Source organism: Petromyzon marinus, chromosome 33, assembly GCF_048934315.1.
Source record: "Petromyzon marinus isolate PM22_M1 ecotype Great Lakes invasive population chromosome 33, UKy_Petmar_22M1.pri1.0, whole genome shotgun sequence".
Lineage (NCBI taxonomy): Eukaryota > Metazoa > Chordata > Hyperoartia > Petromyzontiformes > Petromyzontidae > Petromyzon > Petromyzon marinus.
Genome location: NC_133699.1, coordinates 4,562,950 through 4,586,353, shown reverse-complemented (window position 1 = coordinate 4,586,353; position 23,404 = coordinate 4,562,950). Strand labels below are relative to the sequence as shown.

The 23,404-nt window shown below is 49.4% G+C and overlaps 1 protein-coding gene across 3 annotated transcripts in view; it reads right to left on the bottom strand.

Moving 5' to 3' along the window:
* The window catches only part of LOC116948337 (echinoderm microtubule-associated protein-like 6), a 190,034-nt gene extending 179,384 nt beyond the window's left edge, over positions 1-10,650 (bottom strand). For all 3 annotated transcript variants that reach the window (XM_032964911.2, XM_032964913.2, XM_076071462.1), the window contains exon 1: positions 9,990-10,650. In XM_032964911.2, the coding sequence (XP_032820802.2) occupies positions 9,990-10,186 (197 nt within the window). In that variant the 5' untranslated portion in view covers positions 10,187-10,650. The remainder of the gene's footprint in view (positions 1-9,989) is intronic.
* Positions 10,651-23,404: the final 12,754 nt, after the last annotated feature.

Here is a 23,404-nt window from a genome sequence, read left to right as displayed (position 1 = left end):
CTCTCGCAATTTTGCCGACAGTTTTATCCCGCAGCTCTCTTAGCGTTGTCGTGTCTTGGGACGGAGAATCCACCGGGAGCTTTGAAGAGAGCCGTACAACCCCCCCCCCCACGCGTGCTATAGAACGGCCCACAGAAGCGAATGTCACAGAACTACATCGTTAGTGGAGAAGCACTTTCCCACTGACTGGCTGGCTTTTGCCAGCGCGTATTTGTTCAGTTCGTTATTTGTTTATCTATTTATGGATTTCCTGCCAGAAACTTTCTTGCCATGGTGGCATCGTGACCAACGATAATAATTCCTCCAGACAACAGAGGCAAGGGGGTAGACAACGATCGAACCAAAGCGATTATAGCGGTCGAAGGGCAATGCCTTTCAGGCTGCCGTGCTAAACTGGGCCAGTTTGAACTACGCCACCGGGGACGTCGTCATGGCCTACTCTGGTGCGCGATGCTAATTTAAGTAAAAACAAAACTTTCGCTTCATTATGCACAACACAATAAGCGTTGCACGAGACGATCTGGATTCACGTCGCGCGTGAATGCGCCCCCCCCCCGCCCCCACCATCTCAGAGATGTTGTACAGAGACGGGAGGTCTTCAGCCTGGACTTGAGTAACAGGGAGCAAGGGAGTCGATAGCACGGATGGCTGGGGGAAGAGAGCTCCAGACAATGGGGGGGGGGGGGGGGGGGAGCGTGGGGCATAGGAGAATGAGCGACCTCCCACCGAGGGCAGATCGACCCGTGGGTTTCGACAGAAATCGCCGGTTGATAATAGTTCGATCCATAACCAATTTCTATTATTATTATTACTACAATAACGTCTTTGATATTGGACCTCTCGTGCTGCACATGGCGAGGTCGGGGCCAATGACACGGATGGGGGTGGGGAGGGATAAGGGGAGTTCCAGACTGCCGAGGGGAGCGCGCGGGCTCTCTGTTCCAGCCCAGTTCCGGCACCGAGCCAGCGCAGCTGTCTCCCTCCGGTCTAGGAACCGGTACGGACAGCAGCACTACCAGCACCACCAGCACCACCAACACTACCAGCACCATCACCACCAGCACCACCAGCAGCAGCAGCACAACCACCAACACTACCAGCACCATCACCACCAGCACCACCACCAGCAGCAGCACAACCACCAACACTACCAGCACCATCACCACCAGAACCAGCACCACCAGCAGCAGCACAACCACCAACACTACCAGCACCATCGCCACCATCACCACCAGCACCAGCAGCAGCAGCACAATCACCAACACTACCAGCACCACAAGCAACCACGCACGCGCCGAGCGCGGCTCCGACCTCTGCATTCCCTGTGCGCTCGGCCTCCCAGCTCGCCGGCGGGAGCCAGGCGATCCGTGTCATCGCCCCCGTGGCACGCACGCACGGCTCGTGGCGAGGAAAGCGAGCAGCCGTGGCAAGTTGCCAGATCTGCGGCTGTTGCAGCTATTTGAGTCGTTCCGCGGCACCCAATCCCGCCCAGCCGAGTCGCCGTCGCTTTAAACGATTCGCCCACATTTTCGTAGCAAAATCGCAATTTTCTTTTGGCGAACGGTTTAACACGACGATGCTCCCGACTGGCGCTGACCGCGTGTTCCCTTGCACGCGTCGGAACGAAGGAACGAATAGTTGCCAAAGCAACAATAAAAAAGCCTAAGTCCGACTAAGTAAAAGTAATTAATGTGCTTCATTGAGGTTAAGACCCCGTCCGTTGCGAGACGTTTTGATCGTGGGCAGCCATGAATGCGCTTGATGCCGTGCGAGCAAAGGCCGCACAAACACATCACCTCCAAATTTTTATTTAAAGCTTTCGTGACTGCAGTGATTCATGTTCTTGGTTCTTTCGGTAAAGTCACGTTGAAGGGAAACAATAAAATAATAAAATATATATATAAAATAATAACAGTCTCACGACGTTTCGACTGCAACACAAGCAGTCATCATCAGGTGTGAAAACCAACAGCAAGAACATTTGAAAAAGCAAGAACATTTGAAACATTTGAAATGTTCTTGCCGTTGGTTTTCACACCTGATGATGACTGCTTGTGTTACAGTCGACACGTCGTGAGAATTTTATTGTTTTATATATATTTTATTATTTTATTGATTCCCTTCAACGTGACTTTACCGAAAGAACCAAGAATATACATCACCTCCAATTACGCGAACGTTGGAACGGAATTAATTAACGATATATATAAAAAAAAACACGCACGCATTTTACTCGATGTCGAGGTCTTGCTGTGCCTACCGAGGTTGCTTCCACAAAGCGCCCCTGCGGAATAGACGTGTAGAGGATTCTAAATACTGATTATACGAGCGTGTTAATGAGAGCAGATGCAACTGGCTATTATAGTACAATCACACTGCTTTCATTGTCAACATCTGGGCACCACCTCAATGAATCCAGTTGATGATGATGAAGGTGACAATGATGGCGACGACAATGGCCTTTGTTTATCCACCGAAGCCTCACCGAGTCTCAAGTTTACATTTCAAGAGGGATGGGTTTTTTCTTTTTTCTTCCAGTGAAGAGTTCGCGGAGTGGTATTTCGGCTTGCGCGGTAGGAATCAGAACTTCCCAGGGGACCACGCTCGCGGCATCTAGCGCAGACGGGGGGGGGGGGGGTGGTTCACGCAGCGCTGTGCCCGGTGGTTTATAGGGATACAGGATACAATAATATGGGATGGTTACGGACAGGCCACTTGTGGTAGTGGTAGTGCCTTACGCCGATAATCCCTACTCCGAGCCAGCCTAGCAGCGTTGCGGGGGGGGGGGGGGAATCGAGTGAGCAGGAAGCCTCCTTCAAGTGTCTGGCGACTGGCTAAATCAATACATAAATGATGATTGACCATTGCAGCCACGGTGGCATTTGTCGCAGCAGCAGCAGCGGCAGCAGCTGGTCTTGACACTGCGTACAACTTTTGTTTGGGACAAGGGCATTAATAATTGATTGTCCCCACTGCAGGCACACGTGAGGAAGGTACGAGAATGTCGTCTGATGCGAGTGGCTCCGATGAGCACTTAGCCCCAAGTGAGGAGTAATTAAAAGCCCTTTAATTCTACGTGCGTACACGAACGTGTAATTAATTGCTCATCACTCGGTACTAGTTGCTCGTTCGCATGACACTCGCAGCATTTGCGCATTCACACACGCGCGCACGTAAGAAAGAAAAAAAAAACATCGTCATTAAAACATTCCACTTAATTTTTGAGAGTACGTTGAACAAAGTGGGTTTTTTTTTTGTTTTGTTCCGAAACAAACGCCCAGCGCGTTAATCACGCTTCTTTAGCACAGCGGAGGTGAACGTTCGCCACTCAGGACACCAGGGGTTGCCGCCTCACTGCCGGCGTATTTGAGCCGGGGCTACCCCGCACGGCAGCCCCTCTGCGGCCCGCGATGCTCGCCGCTGCTCCGCCTCTGTACACAAAACGGCGCGGTCAGCCAGAATCGCAGGGGATGGCACAGGGAAGTGCCGCGCGTTCTCGCAATGCAGCCTCTGTCATGGCGCTGCCTGATATAGAGACAGCGGCAGCAGTGTCACTTGGACATTCAGCGATGGGGTGCTGAGCCCGTGGTGGAAAATTCCACGTTCCTGCAGTCTAATTATTTATAGCCTATAACAATCCGCTGGGGCCAAAGGAGTTGAAGCGAGCACCTGTGAAGGCTGGTGGTGTGGCCAACGCTACGCCCGGACGCCTTTGTCTCTCCCCCCCCCCCCCGCAGTTCTGATTGTTTACACTGGGCACCAGGTTTGTATTTCAGGCTGAGTCGACCTAGGGGAGACCCAGAACCGGTTGTGATATTTGCCACCGATTGGTCGTGGAAACCAGCCACTGTCGGACGAGTGCTGCAAAAAGCTTCCCACCAAGTATTGCAGCCTGATTCATGATGTTGATGCTTGTGACGACTGTACAATGACGATGGTGATCGTGGCAGAGATGATGCCTCGGGGTGTAACGATGCGCTGACTAAATCGATTGATATTCTTCTTCCTTTCGGCGCGAGAACGAAAAGGAAACTCATCTGGTTCATCGTTCTTCATCTGTGTGCGCGTGTGGGCCCGCAGGAGCAGGATCGATTTAGCTTCGTCGCGGGAGACGTTACAAAGCTCCAATATAGCCAAACCGAGCACGGAAAGAGAGAATGGACGTTCCGGTCGACGGGACCTTATATAAGGCTCACGACAACCGCCACGCTCAAACTGGCTATGAAATGAGCTAATAAACGTGACGCACCACTCATAACACATTATATATAGCCTAACCCATTTCTAAACAGTGCTCCGTTCAACACACGTATATTCAACGGCTACCCGGTAAACGTGCAACGTCGAGCCAATTGTTTCCAACCACGGGTCAACGTTGGCCCGACGCGTATCTCTGGTGATGATGATGATGACGACGATGATGACGATGATGACGACAACGATAATGATGATGACGACGATGATGACGACGATAATAGATCATCACGACAACGATGATTGCGATACCCAGTCTGGAGCTCCTTTCGCGCGATGCGTGGAGTGACTTCCAGACGATTGTCTGGGGAATGAGTTTACAGCGGATGGAGTCGATCGCCCCGATGTCCCACCGCTCGAAGTCATTCACCACATTTCGCCGAGTGTCCTTGGCGCCTCTCTGTCTGTGCACAGGGGTGACCAAGAGAGCGTCAGCGTCTCTCTGTGTGTGTGTGTTTGGATTTCATAATGCCGTTGTGGCGTGCACACAAAAGGCAACGTAACATATGGCTCGCGGTTCGCCGAACGCTGAAAGAAGACCACCTCTCGAGGCGTTGTATTTCCACCGGCGTCACTGCCAGCGTGTACGTGAGAAACAATGAAGAAGAAGTGATAAGGAAGAAGGAGGAGGAGACAAAGAAAGGGTTGTACTGACGTGTAATTGTTATTTGATGGCCAGGGTTTAATTGAGAGTGTAAGAGCCGCCGATTACCCGCGTGCTGTTGTTATCATCTGGCTACAGAGCCCTATAATTTCTGCGTGCTCGCCGGTATGATAACACATGCGTAATAGATTATAAACACCGGCTTTGTTGGGAGTGGCTGGCGAATCGGTGAACAGATGCACACGTACGCACGTGGCAAAGCCACACGCGCAGATGTGTCCGTGCGAACCTTTGAAATTCGTTCGACCTTACCACACGGCGGTGTTCATTGTCAAACAATAAAAAAGCATAGATTATTACGATTACCATTATGATATTTGCCCGTATTTAAGCAAGACGCACTATCGTTGATGGACGGGTGGGTGAAGCGGTGCTTGCGATCGGCCGGGCGTCATCCGCCACTGACGTTAGCCGTGCCGGGGAACCGAATAAATAAATAAATAAATAAATAAATAAATAGATAAATATATAAAGGGGCGCTTTGGAATTTGACAAAATGAAAAAATATATATACACAAGTGAACGCTGAGGTTAACAAATTGGAATTGGATTTTGGAGGCGTGCGCATTAGTGAGATGGATTGTGGTGGCATCACAGGACTGTGACGGATGGCGAAGGCGCAGGGAGGGGCTTCATCGAGCAGTGGATAGACGATGATGATAGTGGTGGCACCAGAATCAAGCATGCCCGGCTGCGTCTGTCTACTCGGCGCTTATGTTGATCACAAGACACTCGGTACTCATTTTAGGCCGTGCCAACCTCGAAGAGACTCGAGGCATGTTACGTCTCAAGGCAGCCCATTGTTGTGTCTCTGTATCCGGGAATCGAACCCAGGGGAGCATATTGTAGGGACTACGCTGCCATCACACGCGCAAGGATAAAACAGAAATCCCTGGTGTGTCTTCATAACATTTGTGGCAAGTGCCACCAGCAACTGCAAACGTCTGATAAAGCAGGTAACACACACGATGGGGGAGGTGTGGCAAAAAAAAAACATGCTGGGCAAGACTTTCTCTTCCCAGTGCTATTGTTATACTGTTCTACACCCCACATTAGATACTCATTGAAGTCTGAGTCGACCTAGAGGAGTCCCCTAGCCAGGTTCAGTTACCACTTGGCACCGATATTAGCCACGACCGGGTATCCAGCTCTGGTGACAGACATCTCGGGGGCAGTCATTGGGATTGCAAGGACAGATATTACCTGCTGGGGCGAACACTGTCAGCGAGCACCTGTTAAGGTAGATGTTTGTGATGTGGTGAACTTCACGCCCCAGGCAGGCGCCTTTTCCTTTCTCAGCTGTGGCGATGCTTGGGATCAGATATCACTCACCACATCGTGGGACCTCCCTTGCCAGTATCAAAATACAATACTAGGTGTTACCCTTTCTGGCAATAAAACAAGGTGTTAAAATGTCAAAACAGCAAACAGAGACCTATTGACGATTCCTTGCTGAAGGTTTCTGTTTGGTGATTATGCATCTTAACAACTGTTTTGTTGCCAGAGAGGGTCAAACCTATGCTTATATCACTCACCACTGTTGGCGACCGTGGCCTGAAATCACACGCAGGTGGTCGGTATCGTAGTGTAATGCATGGACCACTGACACAAATAGCAAAGAAGGCCCCATGTAGCCCGCAACGGCTGTTGGGGCGTCTGTCGATAGCGAGCACCACCTGTGAAGGTCGCCACGGCACGCGAGTCGATTCGGTGGTCAGGAGCACGCCTCGCCCGCCTTTTTATTTCCCCAGTGTCGGTGTTTACACACTGCACCAGGTACACAGTTAAGGTGGAGATCGCCTAGGGGAGGTCCAGAACCGGCTCAAATATTCGCCACTGTTATTGGGTGAGCGGCAGGAATATACCTCGGCTCCTCCAGGTTCTTACAGCGCAGTGAGCTAAGCACTATGAAAAAAAATAAGAAATAGCTTTACTCCTTTCTGGAAATAGAACAGGAGGTGTTAAGATGTTTAAACACCAAATAGACAACACCTATTGCAAGGCATCAAACCTGCATTTACCACGCAGGCTTGTGGTGAACATGCAAACAAAAATGCTCGGATAATATAAACATTGTCTTTGCAACTGATTGGCCTCCACCATAGAGAGTCTTCTTCAAACTCGAAGCCTTGCAATAGGTATCTATATGGTTATTCGAACATCTTAACAACTGTTTTATTGCCAGAAGGGGTAAAGCCTATTATTCTATTTTCATCATCTTGATACTGGCAAAAATGTCGCATAGACGCTAACCACTACACGACCGCTCCACAGATCACACAGACACACATGATACTCGTTTGTAGTTCCCTACTGTGCTTTTGGCTTTGATCCAAAAATCAAGATTTCTGCGAGCGAAACAGATTACGGGAGCTGCTCCATTTTAGCAAAGAGAGCCCCTAAGCCCAGATCACGGCACAGACGGACTCCTCCCCACACCATCCACCCCTTCACCCCCACCCCGACGGCAACCCAACCCCCCACATCACCACCAAGCCTTTATATTCCCACGGAGAGATCTCGTATCATCATCGCCGCACCTGTCGAGTTGGGATCCTGCCCGACCCGCATCTTCTCTTCGCCCGCACCTGCCCTGCCAGATGCACGCCTCCCCCACCCCCCCACCCGCGCATGATCAACTTCACCAACTTAAATACTCTCACGATCTGCCTCTCCTGCTCTTCTCTTGAACACGTAATAATAACAATAATGCATTTCAACTTGTAACGCGCTACGCAGTATTCGCTCACTCTCGATGTGAGAGAGAGAGGGAAAATAACGACTCGGGGGGCGAGAAGAGGAGCAACAGACAAGCCGGTAGGGGAGCATCCAGCTGGTGAGCCGGGCACTACCAACGATTGCCCGAGTTCTGCCCGTCCCTTATATAGTAAGGTGCTTTCAGCCAATGCATGAGTGTATAACACGCGGGAAGGAAACCCGAGCACCCGGAGATAAATGCCACGCATGGCGAGGAGTTGGGGGGGGGGGGGGGGAGGCGGTGTCCAGACTCTCATATATACAGACGGGATGGGTGAAGAGAGGAGTCGGCACTTTGCTGTGCCGCCGTCTCGTGGCGAGCCTCGACGGCGCACACGGGGAGGACGCTTGGCAACATCTGAGCGGTGATCCGCCAACCCCTCGCTGCTTCTGCAGTACCGGATTAGAGGCCGCGTGCGTAGCAACCGCCGCTCCCTCCTCCTCCTCCCTCTCATCCTGTGAAGTGTCTTCTTCACGGGCACTTTGACTTTGGCCGGCGTCTCCTTCGCCGCCTAGCCCTGTATCGTTTGTATCACTCATTGCCAGCGCTCCAGATTTTGTTTTATATACATATCCAGTACATCCAAATTATTCCACCTCATATTATCTCGAGGAGGCGAGCGTCCATCTAGCTGTGGAGCGTATTCAGAAACGGTGGCGCTTACGCCACGTTCTAAACCCATCATAGTAACGATCAACGTAAAACATCTGTGCAGAATGCGAGGTTGCACGGATGATTGCATCGCTCCAAAAAAAAACCCGTGAATGCGGTAATTACAGCGAAGCGCCCCAATCGGATGCGCGCATCAAAGCGAGCGTCCCCGTGTTAACAAACTCGCGTGGGTTGTGCTGTACAACAATAAGCAGCGATGGCAGAGAATTTACTCCGAACAGAGTTCCGTGTCGTGCGCGCCACGATCTTCAGTTATCCACGAATTCCGCTGAAAACCATATGCTTAATTGTGCGCGTGTAAGGCACCCCCTCATGTGCCCTGCCGGCCTTCATTAGTCGCTCGCTAACGGCACTTGCCCCATCCGTCTGTTAAAGGCTCTACGAGGTGGGTGGGTGAGTGGCTGGGTGAGTGGCTGGGTGGATGGGTGAGTGAGTGGGTGGGTAGATGGGTGGATGGGTGGATGGGTGGGTGGGTGAGTGGCTGGGTGAGTGGCTGGGTGGATGGCTGGGTGGATGGGTGAGTGGCTAGGTGGATGGGTGAGTGGCTGGGTGGATGGGTGAGTGGGTAGATGGGTGAGTGGGTGGGTGGGTGGATGGGTGAGTGGGTGGGTAGATGGGTGAGTGGGTGGATGGGTGAGTGGGTGGGTGGGTGAATGGGTGGGGTGGGGTGGGAGATGTTCGTATTTGCGTTGTGTATACAGTACGTATGATCGCTGCCGTCGTAATCACAGAGATCGCTAAGGAATCGATGCGCGTGCAGTTTGCACTAAATTTTTGACGCAAGCTGTCAACTTATACAGTCGTTGAAAAAGTCTACAGCTCGACTACCACTGCCCATGTGAAACTAACGCGCACGTTAAATGTGTTATATTCTGCACTGCGCAATCTCACGACACACACGAACAGCTTCGTACAACCGGTTACTCCAGATTATCGCGTCTATGGCGAACAGAAGCTGCTGCCGCTGCTGCTGATTAAGTTCATAGCGTACATCAGTCTACACAAGGCTATTACATTACACGCTGTGGCACTGCATACAGTATTCACGATACACCGTCATATATGTTCGCATCTTGAGATGCAGGCGTATTTAAACGCTGTATAAAAAGCAAATTGCACCGTGCTGTGTTATTGTCCAATGGTTTGCTGGACAGGAAACGGTAACCGAATTTGCTCGCGTCTGTCGGCTTTAGCGGCACCCTCCACTGGAGGCGACTTGTTGGGGTTCGATGGCATACTTGTATTGAGCACGACGCTTATTGCAGGCATGTAGAACATTACTCCCGTTATTCAGTTTTAGCGATGTACCTCGTGAATCAACGACTCGGCTATGCATGCACAATTGTAACCAGATGTAATACTCTCGAGAACAACAGCACTCCAATTCACTTGCTGACGATTGACCGCGTCGTACGGCGGCAATTACATCTGCCACTGTCAATTTACGTAAACCGCAAACACCACCCGTGCAATAATACAAAAATCCCCCGTATAGCCTGATACAGACTTTTGGGGCAATTGCCGTGAGCGTGCACCTCACGCAACAATACAAACACACGCCTCTCTATCTCTCTCTCACACACACACGCAGGCCGTTACTCGCCGTCCGTCCACTTCATACCAACACCACCACCCACCTACCTGATGATATCGTCCGTGTGGCCGAGAAAGAATTTCTGCCGGTGGTCGCGAGTGTTGTACACCACCCCGACACCGGCCACAAAGTACACGAGCTCCCGCGCCGCCGTGTAGTAGAGGTTGTTGCGGCATTGGTGGCCGCGGTACCCGTAAACCCACTCCAGGCGGAGCTGACCGAGCGGCGGGGTTCTGTCAGACATCGCCCGACCGAGCGAAGACTCCCTCGCCGCCTCCTCCTCGTCGTCTTCTCGCTTTGGCGACCCCTCACCCCCCCCCCCGCTCTCAAGTCTGTCCGTCCGTCGCTCTTCGCTTGCTGCCGCTGCTAAGCGATGATGATACCGTCGCAACTGCTGTTTCTCTCCACCCAAGCCGGCACGCCGCTGCCAACACCTATCCCGTCTTTAGCAAAGCCTCGCCATTATGGCTCCAGCTACAGGCGTAAAGCGAGAGAGAGATGCGCTGAGACACAACGAGAGGGACGGTTGGCAGTGTGCATTTGGTGGGGGAGGGTTACGCGTCGGCCGGGGTTGTGCGGCCCGCGGTCGGAGCGGCGTGCGAATGGGGCCCCCGCCGCCTCTGGCCGCCTTTTCAGATTCAGCACCACGGACAGCGGGCACTCCGCGCGTCACGTGACCGGCGCGCGCTTGATGATGTGGTCGTGGTGTGCGCGTGTAGTGGATGGGGATGGGAATAGGAATCGAGGGGAGGGGGAGGGTGGGGCACCTTGAGAGGAGAAGGGGGACTCCGGACGGACGACGGCCGAGAGAGCAAGCGACGGCTTAAATTTCTGAGTTTGGTGCACGGTGTGACGATTCGCGCTCGGCCGATTGCGCCGGATCAACAATTATCCGATCGAGTGTCAACGTTTGGGGTTGCGCTTCAATATTAAAATAATTGTAATCGAATGTTTACGAATTCTATTACCTGTGAACTATACTATGCAATTATGTTACGTGTGGGTCAATGGTCGAAGGAAAGAATGATAACGAGGCAAACACAATCGATTCATATAATCAAGAATTAATCAAGCATCGAGATGTAATTTATGGTGATTATATCCTTCAAAGCCTACAGCTGAAATTTGGAGGAGAGGGGGATGCAGTCGAGTGTTTACGAGACAAATCCCACAACCAAAATGTTCAATCAATTTCACCCGTAATTATTTTTTTTCTAAAAAAAAAACTAAAAATACTATGCTGCATATTTGGACAGCAGAGCGCAGTGCACGCAAATCTTACGTTGTACTCTACTTCGGTGCTCCTTCCCTCTATGCTGCCCGCCATCACCAACCAACCCATATTGACAAGCCGCGTGGTTTTAAGTACTCTGGTCAAATAACCCCCCACCCCCACGACCCGCGCGGTGTGGTGTAGGGTAGGAAGCCATCTAGCAGTGGATTGTTAAAACGGCTGTACGCGTAAGTTTTGTAAATTAGTATTTATAAGGAGTGCTGGTAAAGTTTTTTTAAAACTCTGGGACAGCGGTTGCTTTTATGCCTCCAAATTAGGGGGCATGGGCAAAACAAAAAAAACACATGTTCTACATGATCAACTTAAGCTTATATCTGGAGGTCCTTAAATGTATGTGCATCCCCTGATGATGAAATTTTCGCCGACCCAATCTTTCTGGAACTTTCCGGAACAGTGTGAAGCTGAAACCAATGGAGAAGCAAAACCCGAAGACTGGTGTAGTACAGTATTCTATTGATACCATACACAATGCCATGAATGCGTTTATTGTTGAGAATGTAGGGCCCTATATACAAGGCTTGAAACTTTGGGACGTTCCAGCCGACAGGACCTTATATAAGGCTTCCTACCACTGTGCTTAAACTGGCCATGAAATAAGCCAATAAATTGAACCGCCAATGAAAAAGATATGTTCGTACTGCTATAACAACATTCCTGAATTGTGCCCCTTTAAAAAAGATTTATATTCAACGAAACTGCTCCCCGGTAAAAAAAAAAAAACGTCGCTGGTCCGTTGAGCCTAAATTCCTCCCCGACTTGGCAAGTTTCTTATCCACCTCTGGTTACAAGTATAGTACTTACCCTATTATCAATTTGCTCATAAACCGAGTGAAGTACGTACTGTGTAGTACTGTAGTAGTGGCGAGTTGTACCGGAGCGCGTAACGGGATTCCTGAGTAATTCAGAACTTAATTAGGAACATGCAAATGAGCAAAGGCATCGTTACAGTCAATCAGTCAAATTTCCCGGCGCCGCGCCTGCTTACCGCCTTAATCATGCATAATCTATGGGGTGCTGCACAATCATTCATATTAACACAGTTAATCTATTCGAGAAAGGTTAGAGTTGCATAATGTAGGAGGAAGCAATGCGTTCCGTGGCATGCCCTTTCTCTCTCTCTCCTTTCCTCCATCTGTTTATTGCTAAGCCAGCTAAGAGTTCACTAAAATTACGGGGCAATCTCATATTTCCACCCCCAGCGTGCGTTTAGGTCTGTCTGATTTTTTTTTTAAACAAACGAAATGGCTAGCGAGTGAACAGGACTGCAACGTAGCCCGTTCTCTCCACACGAACGCCTTTCAGGGTCGGGGCTTAGGATGCGGCGTGGATAACGTGCACGAGATAATTTCCAATGTGCACACTTTTCGACGACAAACACGCCCTCGTACACATTAGTACACCAAATATTTGGCGATGCTGCTGCTACTGGGTTGGAGGTGGTGCACAAGGATAGACGACAGATAACTCCCTTTCGTCACTCACACCGGATGGCCTTCAAAAGGAAATATATAACGGGCGATGTTTCGGGCAACGACTGTAGGCGTGGACATGTGATCTAGGGTGGGGGGGGGGCGGTGGTTGGGGCGGGGGGGGTAGGGACGGGAGGAGGGGCAAAAACCCCAACCAGGGTCGCAGAGCCACTGCTGCAATGATTGTGCTCTGGCGAATCAATTAAATGATAGCTCAACGAAGTGGCTTATCACATGGAAATGTATAGCAGCCGGATACTCTAAGCGCATGTTTCTAAATGTGGAGGGTAAAACCCCGAGGGCACGGACAAAAATCAACGCGACCACGGGGAGAGAGAGAGAGAGAGACACGCAAACTCCAAATATACAGCGGGCGTCGTCAGAATCGCGATCGAACCCACGACCTCCTGCATACCAGGCGAGGTAGTTAACATCTCGCCAACAGGCCGTGGGGCAGGAGGCCTTGGTCCAGAGATGGCCTGACCGAGGGCTTTAATTCGTTTTCTTCATTATCACCGATTTTACTTTCTGCACGGTGGCACTAAACCCAACCCCCCCCCCCCCCCCCATGATGAATAACGGGGATGCACCCTGGAGAGGGCGACCTTTAGCAAAAGCGATGGACGTGGCGGGTGAGACTCCATCCCAATCCGTCTTGCCGACGCAGCTCGATACGGCAGCGTTCCCTTCGCTTTCAAAACACGCCGCGTGTTCTCTGTCACAGCCTGCAGGATGCGAGGGACGACTTGGGCCCGTGTTCTTCACTCATTTTCAGAGGCGAGAGGCGGGGAGGGGGGGGGGCACTTTCGTCGATAAGACATCGTCAGAGTGAGGGCCACCGCCACCACCACCACCTGCAAAGGGGAGGGGGGTTGTTACTCGTTGTGTACTGTCGGGGGGCCGCATGTCAGGTGCCGCGCTAAAGGCCTCCAGGGGCCGCCAGGGCTCGCGCGGGGCCTTGCAATGAACAACGCCCATGGAGCCAAAAGCAACCAGAATCGCAGCGGCAGTTTTCGGTGCGTCATACCGACCAGGCTTCACCACGCTGGGCCGTGCAGGTTGAAGTGAGGACGGTTTTCACCTCTCGCCAACTTATGTGCATGGGTGTCCCTAACACCGTGGCCTTAAAAGGAAAAAAATATATAAAAGGCAACGTTTCGGGCAATGGTCCTTAGTCACGCACGCGTGAATACGGGCCAGTGCTCGAAATGTTATCTCGTTTATTTTCCTTAAGGCCACACGTGGTCAATGATGTGTTGGGTTATTTGTGCCAACGAGCAGCAGCGTCGCCAACATAACTTTGCTTACGGCCTCCTCAGGTCTACGAAGTCTCGCAAGTTTGTTCGTCGCCTCCGATGAAACGCGGTTGGCTACGTGCGGTGCGAAAGAAGTTCAACGTACAAACTCAACTGAACTATATATTTTTTACGTCACCAGGTAAGGACCGCTGAGCTATTTTTTTTAGAAGGGACCTGGCGACAAATGATAGCTCAACAAAGTAGCGTATCACGTGGCCAATGTCTACAGCAGCCAAATGCTCGTAGCGCGTGAAGTTGATTCGCAATACTCTTTGGGTCTTTCGGTCGAGTCACGTAAATAAAAAATAATAGATCACAACGTTTCGATCGCAACAGACGCAATCGTCTTCAGGTGAATCGTCTTCAGGTCTTCACGAAAGCTTTAAATCAAGATTTGATTCGAAATGTGGAGGTAAGTTCCGTGAAGGAAGGGCCTCCAACATAAGTCGCCAGTAGCCTGGGGTAGTGACTGTGTGCGTAACCAAGGACGGTCAAACAACCCCCCCACCCACCCATGTGATTGACGCGGCGTGGAAGATGCCTACTTTATACAGGCATCAGATTATTTAAAAGTATTTAAAGCTCGTTGAAGATTGACCGGCGTGAAATAATTTATATTTGTAAACAAAGGCATACGAAAAAAACATTTTCTCCCACGAATGAGGGGCGTTCAAATATAAAATAGGATTTGCCAAATGCAGTCATGTCTCTTCTTTTTCGACTTGTTCTGACACGGCACGCAACCTTACTAACACATCTCGCGAGACATGACGCGAGACATGACGCGGCGAATAGACACGCAGCGCAAACACAGGCAAAGATCCCCCGTATAGCTTTAATTGATTGTTGGGGCAAGTGCTGTTAGCGAGTACCTATGAAGGCGGGCACGGTACCACGAGGGGGTGGATGGCCAACACCACGCCCGGCCGCCTTTGTCTCCCTAGTGGTGATGTTTACACACCGCATCATGTACTCATTTGACTGAGTCGACCTAGGGGAGGCCCAGGAACGGTTCAGACAATCGTCACTGGGTGTTGACTGTAAGCGGGATTCGAACCCGGGTCGCCAGGTTCGTAGCGCAGCGCGCTAACCGCTACACCACCGCTCCCCACACGCAGGGCACACACACGGACACCTCATGGATCCTACTTATGTGAAATTGATTTCTGTCATTCGTGCACTCGTAGTTTGGTTTCTCTCAAGGTGCCCATATTTGAATACATGTAAATAAATCAGCCCATTGTCGTCCACTGCCCTACGTGGTACTCGAAAAGTAGTTAGATGTATGTATGTATGTTAAACCTCTTTCACACCGTACGTAGCCAACTGTGCTCATCGGAGGTGCGAGTGGAGGAACAAACTCAATACAAAAAGCCGTTGTAAAGAAATGAGTCTTCAATCTAGAGTACGGGTGAATGAACGGGAGATTGGAAGAACGTGTGATTGTGCGGTTGGCTGGTTGGATGAGTAATCTGGTTAAGGGATGATCCAAGTGGATACATGGAGGGGTGGGTTATAGTGTAAATACCTGTGAAATTGTGAGTACGTGAAGAAGATGGCGTATATGAAATTGGGTGAATATATGAGTATGTGAATGAGCGAATGTATGAATGAGTTGAATGTTTGAGTGGATAAGCGGCTGCGGTTGGGTTGAGTATATATGAACGGATGAGTGAATGAGCGAATGGTGTGATCCCGGAGTAGAATTGTGAATGAATGGCCGACGGCTTTACCAAGTGGGTGAGTTCGTTACTTTTTTAAAAAAAAGCGAGCCATTTAGCGAATTTAGCATTTCCTAACTTACTTGCAGATTGCTGACCCAGTTTCTATTGTGATCAGTTTCTGATGTGATCTATGCCAGGGGTCAGCAACCGAAATCAGAACCTTTTTACATGTAATTCGTTACAACAACAACAAAACAACCAATCCCTCAATATTTCAAGTGGCGCAATGGCATTGTGGTGGTGGTGAATAGGAGACGGTGGTGGTCCTTACTAAATGATGTCGCGACGTGGCAGTCCTTAAAGAGCCGCCGCTGCGTACGGTTCCCGAGCCACATGGTTGCCGACCCTGTCTGCCCTGTACCGAGTCTTGGAGAGTCCACCCGCACACTGGCGTGGCCGTCGACCCCTCATCAGCGCCCCTACCTTATCACAGACCAAATTCAGACCGTATTGGTCACCCCGTGCCCCTAATTAATCTCAACGTTCATCCTACAAAGTCCCACCACAAGGGAGAAACACAAAAAAAATAGACAAACACAATGTTGAATTGTGATTTGAAGCTTTCGTGACTGCAGGAATCCATACTCTTTGGTTCTTTCGGTAAAGTCACGTAGGTTGAAATAAAACAAAATCAATCACGACGTTTCGATAGCAACACAAGCCATCGTCTTCAGGTGGAAATCGCGACAGCCGCGATGTCTGCTGCCTTGTGAAGAGAAGCTGTCACCAGTAAGAGTTTATATACGTTTTTTTTAGAACAAAGGTAGCCGAAGTAGTGTTAATGGGGTATTATAGTGTAAAGGTAATAAACAGCACAGTGTTGCCCCTATTGAAACGGCTGTACGCCGTATGGACCTGGAAACTCAATTTCCCTGTACAGGAATACGGGGTGGGTAAACCGTGCTGGGTTGACAGCGATGCACTCAGTGGCCACACACTGTCTCTCAATCGCAGTGCTCTCCCGAGACACTCCTCGTTACAAGAACAGTAAACCACGGGTTTGACGATTCTGGTCGCTTATGCCGTGTTTGCGCAACGACCACAACCAGCGCACGAAACGAATACATCTTCTCAGCTGTTGAGCCTTCCTGCAGCATGCCCTCACATCATCTCATGGCCTCTCCCGGTCACCGCAACGGAGGTCTCCCACCAGCCCGAACTGGTCTGGAGCCAGCCTTAACTAAGGCCACGTGCAAGTTCGGCCTCCCAACCAATGGGAACATTTTGTCCAATCAGAGTCACAGAAATGCAGTGCGGAGGGGGGGAGGCTCTGGTTGAGCGGTGCTTCAAAGCGCCCTTCAATTGGACCAACCGGCTATCTCCGAGCGGATTCTGCAATGCTGGAGGAAATGCCTCTGGAATCTGGCACGTGGCGCCGAACCCTCTACCGCCCCCCACGTGCAGCCCGGTTGCACACCTTGCCCTGTGAGCTACACTGTGTGCGTGTGGGCCACGGTCGACTCAGCCTCAAATGAGTGACCTGGTGCGGTGTGTAAACATCGCCACTGGGGAGACGAAGGCGATCGGGCGTGGTGCTGGCCACCCTTGTGTGCCGTTCCGGTCTTCATAGGTGCTCGCTAACAGCGCTTGTCCCGATGTTCTGTTAAGGCTATACGGGGGATCTTTGTCTTTGAGTGTCCCACGAAGCTCTTTCTGGACCGTGCTTCGTGATGTTATTTATTAACGTAGTCACGTTGCATTGCGGCTCTTGAAATATCGGGGGGGGGGGGTTACATTTATTTTTTACCGAATTCGAAACAAATATATACGTGGCTCTTCCTGCGATCACAAGATGCCGCGATCACAAGCTTAAAGGTCGTGATCTAAGCGTGGCTTTTCTCACTCCAGCGCTGTCCTCCAGACAGTCTCGTCCCTTCACCTGATGAAGGCCGCTTGTGTTGTGGCCGAAACGTCGTGATTTTTTGGTATTTTATTTTCACCTACGTGACTTTACCCAATAGAACCAAAGAGTATACGGGGGATCTTTATCTTTGTTGCATGGGCAGGGATAGCAACGGCTAGGAGGAGACCATCTAGCAGTGGCTTGATCATGGCTGCTGATGATGAGATGCAAACCAATCTCCAAACGCCGTGCAGCAAAAAAAAACACAAATATGTCGGGCTACGTTTGGGGCGACCCCCGGTTCACTCAGAAAGGTCTGCACCGTCTCATTGCGACTCTAATTCATTACAAATCATCAATCAGTTCGGAGGCACAGAGCTGCACGCGATGGGATGGGGGTGGTGGCGGCGGTGGTGGCGGCGGTGGTGGCTTAATTCCATGACGTAGGGAGAACATAAATGAGATTCAAAAATGTAATTATACCTGTGCACGGATTCATTCATCATGTCATAATTTCGGGGCCCCTCCAACCCCCCCCCCCGACCGCCCCCCTTCCACCTCCTCAGACAGAAAGGAGTTGGGAAGGGGGTGGCGTTAGAGGAGATATATTTTCTGAAGCCACAGCCCCACAGAGCTCCGGTTGAAATGAACCCCCCACCGCTCCCATGTGATTCGACATCGCCGTTACCACCCACTCCGATCGTCCCCTTCCACAACAAACATCCTGATTTACGCCACTCGACGTAAACCGCAGCCGTATGACGAGGTCGTCATGGAGTTTGGTCCCTCCCCCCCCCACACCACCACCTCCCACTGCGAATAGGAGCGGCTGTCGTACTGTGATTAGCAGCGGTAAAGATTAATGTCGAACGTATATGTCGTAAGGGGCCGTCCATACATGACGTCACGCACCTGGGGGGGGGGGGGGCAGACATTTGTGACGATGTGTGACGAGGTGGGGGGGGGTTTGAGAAATGTGACTTCACATCAAAATGCGCAACTTTAAATAAATATAGACAACACGTTCTACTTAATGAAATAGACTTTTTAACAAATGTTTTCACCTATAACATCAGAGTGCAGCCCCATATTAAATACGCACTACAATGACAATGGTTTAAAGCGATTTGAAGCAATTTTTATATTTTTCTTTGGGGGTGGGGGGCAGAGCTTTGTGACGTCATATTTGAGGGGGTCTGACTTTTTGTGACGTCGTGTGACGCAGGGGGGGGGTGATCGTTAAAAATCGCGTGACGTCATTTATGGACGGCCCCTAAATTCGGTTGCCCTGGCTGTGTAAGGGGCCTCTGGAATATTATTTAATTGGTACCGAGAAGGCGCGTTACTCCTCCATGTTCAGGGGGCTTCCAGTGCCAACCGTGCAATTGCAAATGTACAACATAAATGAGCAGACGACATATCAGTCTGTCACGTAATAACAGCAACAAAAACAGTTAAAGTATGTAAATCTTGATGTGAAGCTTTCGTGACTGCAGGAATCCATACTCTTGGTAAAGTCAGGTAGGTATAAAATTAAATAAATCATTTAAAGTTAGTGTTCCGACTTACGAACAGTTCGACTTACGAACGGGTCCCAGGAACGGAAACCGTTCGTGAGTCGAGGACTTCCCGTATTACGCAACTCATCAGACGCACGGCTTTCTGGGAGTCCAGAATATCAGCAGCATCGATTCAAGACAAAGCAAACTGATCTGGACGGGTTGCGATACACGGCGCCTCATCAGCATCGCGTGACGCCAATCGAAAGCGGAGACCATTGCCTACCAGCGGCATCGGGGCCCACAGTTGGAGGAGGAAAAACGAAATCTACCCGCAGGACATTCCTGAAAAAAAGTCCATGAGGCTCAGAAAGACTTTCCTGGGTAAACAAACAATAATAATAATAAAAATACTCATCACTTGTACATGATTTGCGTACATCTTAAATAGCCCATTGTCTCACACGCGTATGGCGAGCTTGAATAATCGAAACTAATTGACGGATTTATGCGTCGAGTATTGACACTGTGACCAAAGTCCCGATGATCATGTGAAACACCACATGCATGCGATTCACCAGCAGCACACGGTAGCGGTCTGCCACCTACAGTCACAGAACTGCACGTGCAGCAATCGTCTGTGAATGCACACGCCACTGTATGGATGTTGAACTTCTTTCGCACCGCACGTAGCCAACCGCGCTCATCGGAGGTACTGCCTTGGAAAGGCTCAGCGCTCGGGCCAGAGTGAATACACACAATTCTGGAAATCGCCTGATGGTGCTCGTTGGAAACACCAGCGAAACGTCGGACTCAAATTGTAATTGGTGTGAGTTTGCTCTCCAACACACCGATGGTGCTGAAGTGGTAACTAATTGGCACCTTTTGTTCCACTTGACAACCAGTCGGATTATCCTCGTAGCGAAAGTAGCTACATATGTAGTAGTAGCTACATGTGTAGTAGTACTACTACATATGTAGTAGTAGCTACATATGTAGTAGTAGCTACATGTGTAGTAGCTACGGGCCCGCACTTTCAAGGGCCCCGCGCTAAATGCTTTCAAGCTACCAATTCCGTTTCAGTGATTCTGCACTTGCTCTATTACTATAGTACTATACTGCCTTCAACTTTTATGAACGACTGGGTGTTTAAGGTTAGCGATTTGTCGTATTATCTGGCTATATAGCAAATGAAAAAATACAATTACTTCACTACGCAAGTAAAAAAAAATGTTTTAATATTTGTTTATTAGTATTTATTTAGGGCCCCTTTATAACATATGCTACAGGCCCCGCACTAGCTTCATCCGGCACTGGTGACAACCCTTTCTAATTGGCTGTGTCGGGTAGAGGTGGGTTCACGACATATTTACACGTACACGATCTAGCCCAAAAAACGTTTAGGTCACACGTATCCCTAAGTGTTAAAATGAATAAGTGGCAGCATTCGGGCTAATATGAAAAATGTAGTTCATAATAATTAGATAATTATCCAAGCAAACGCTGGACCGGATTTGGCTTTCGGAATCTTACCAGATAAACCACTTAGAAAAATATAGATTATAGAGAAAACATTCTGTTATACATTGTTGCAGTGACACAATAAGCAGCCAATAATACACCCCCCTCTCCATATAAAATGACAAATATTTTTACGTATCCCATCAGCCGCATGGGCTCTCTGGAAAAGCATAATTTCAGCATCATTGTTTCAACAGATGCGAACCCATGGAGCGGTTTCGACATTCAGTGTCTCATGAGCAGTCACGCTCGCTTGACCCCAATGCCGGTTGGCGCACTGCCAGATGTTTGCGAGCAATACAAGGGTTCCGAGATCGACGCCAAATGGTTCATGGCAAATAACACAAAGCCATTCCCGAGCGTCGGTGTTGGAGATCGTCTAGTAACGAACTTAATGGGCGGACAATTTGCTCGTGGCTGGACCAACGTTGCCGAGACGATGCGCGATCACTCGGTCTCGCCAAATGTTGTCGGTGTGGTGCTCCAAGGTGTGGCCGGGTGGCTGCAGCGGTGAGTGTGACCCACCCACCCCACCCACTTCATACGCGTGGCGGTGGAATTCTCAGGCGTCTTCCGTTTTATATTCAACTCGAGCCCAACTTGGCAGTCTTCTTCACGGCTTGCCTGAGCGAGCACTTCATCCGGCAGTAGATTCATCGTATGGGTAATATTTGCGAGACCCCGTTTTTCCGGTATCAAGATCATGAGAATAATGTACCCTTTTCGGCAGTACTACAGGCATTAAGATGTTCAAACGCCAAATAAGCACCTCCTGCAGTTTCAAGAACAATGCACACATTTCTATCAAAACACGTTTGTATGCATGTTTTCCTACAAGCATGTGTGGTTAATGCAGACTCGATGCTTTGCAATAGGTGTCTATTTGGTGTCTGAACAGCTTAACACCTCCTGTGTCTTGACTTAAAGCTTTCGTGACTGCAGGAATTCATATTCTTTGGGTCTTTCGGGAAAGTCACGTAGACAGGTTCAAAGAAAATAACAAAAAAACTACGTTTCGATCGCAACACAAGCGGTCGTCATCAGGAAAAGGGGAGTTAGCCTCTTAAGGCAAACTGTTTATAAAGGTTTGAAATGGGCGTAGCCCAAGTGTCATCAGCATGGGCGTGGCAGTTAATGTTAATGGCAGTGGTGGTTCTTGTAGTGCGACCACGGCGCTGGTGGTGGGTTTCCACCAATTCAAGAGCTGCCAGGTAATCATTGCACCTCGCATTCCACACTCACACCTGTTGACGGTGGAGGTTGCTGCTCGAGGTGATGGTACTCGTAGAGGGCCATGACACGACAATAATAAAGGGCTACTGCTAGTGGTGATGGTAGTTGGGGGCAGTGATGTTCACCACAAAGTACATGTGGTTCATGCAGACAGGATTCCTTGCAAAGGGTTTCTGTTTGGCGTTGTCACATCTTAACACAAACTGTTTTATTGCCAGAAAGGGTAAAACCTCTTCTTTGTTTCCATCGAACGGCTGATGATGCTGGCGACTCGAATCGCAGCCAAAAACTAATTCATGGAATTGGCCAAATGCCCACAACGTACCAGCCAGATCCTTCGGAAGTCTTGAGATTCAGCGAGGCTTTTGTGCAAAAAATATAATTGCTATAATTTTAAAATTTGAAAAAGATCTGAAAACAGATTACCCTTTGCAACGCTATTCAAAATAATTCCCCATACGCTCATATTCGCGTAATTTATGTAAATCTGTAATCCCCATCTCCACGATGATTAATGTTGTCAGTTGTGTGGCTTATCAGAATTAATTTTTAATCCAATCCACTTTCAGGACACACCCGACTCCGCGCAAATTATTTAAACAACCTGGCGCGAAGCCTCATTCGTCAACATAATGACTGCTAAAGTGTTCTAAAAGGCATGCAGTCCCTTCTCATTAGTCTCCCGAGACAACTCCCGCCCGGAAACATAGTACGATGCTCTCCCTGCATTATTGAATTACTCTGTGAACCGTTTCACTCCTGCTGCTGCCGTGCATGAATCAAAGGAGCTACTGACCAACACATGTCTGTAACTTAATTTTAATTTGTCAGAGCCAACTTGTGACTGTGAATTGTTTTATTTAATATTGATTGGACAATGTTTTAATTTATTTCTTGCATGACGCGGTTATTTTCCCTCCGATTTATATTTGCTTAATAGTTGTGTGCTTCGTTTGTATGTCATCACTTTCGTCATTTTTGGTTACCGTGAAAGCACATTGAACTTCTTTCGCACCGTACGTAGACAACACCGTGCTCATCGGAGGTGCCCTGGGAAGGACAACAAACTAAGCACAACAAAAAAGCAGTTCTAAAGGAATGAGTTTTAAATCTAAATTTTTAAAGTGCAAATGAGAGTCGTACTCCTCAATTGACGTCTCTGGTTAAACCAAAATAAACTTGAAACTTCAAAAACCAGAGGCGGTTGACTTAGTTGCAAAAATCAGTTGACTTAGTTGTAAAAACCAGAGTTGGTTGATTGAGTTTCATAAATCAGTTTGTTGACTTAGTTGCCTCCTCAATCTCAAGTCACAATCCGGCGCTGACTCACACACAAAGATCCCCCGTATCGTTTGAACAGGACACAATTGATTTTGATAACGTTGAAGTTCTGTGCAAAACTAGCAACGACTGGCCAAGACTAATTAGAGAATCTATCCAAATTGAAATAAAAACTATTTTAACCATTCGGATAAGCTACCACCTTAGTGCCGCGTGGAAGCGAATCATCAAATAATATTATTTAAATGCATGCCTATAAAGGGCAGCATACTTCAATAGGGATTACCGTTGGTACGGCTA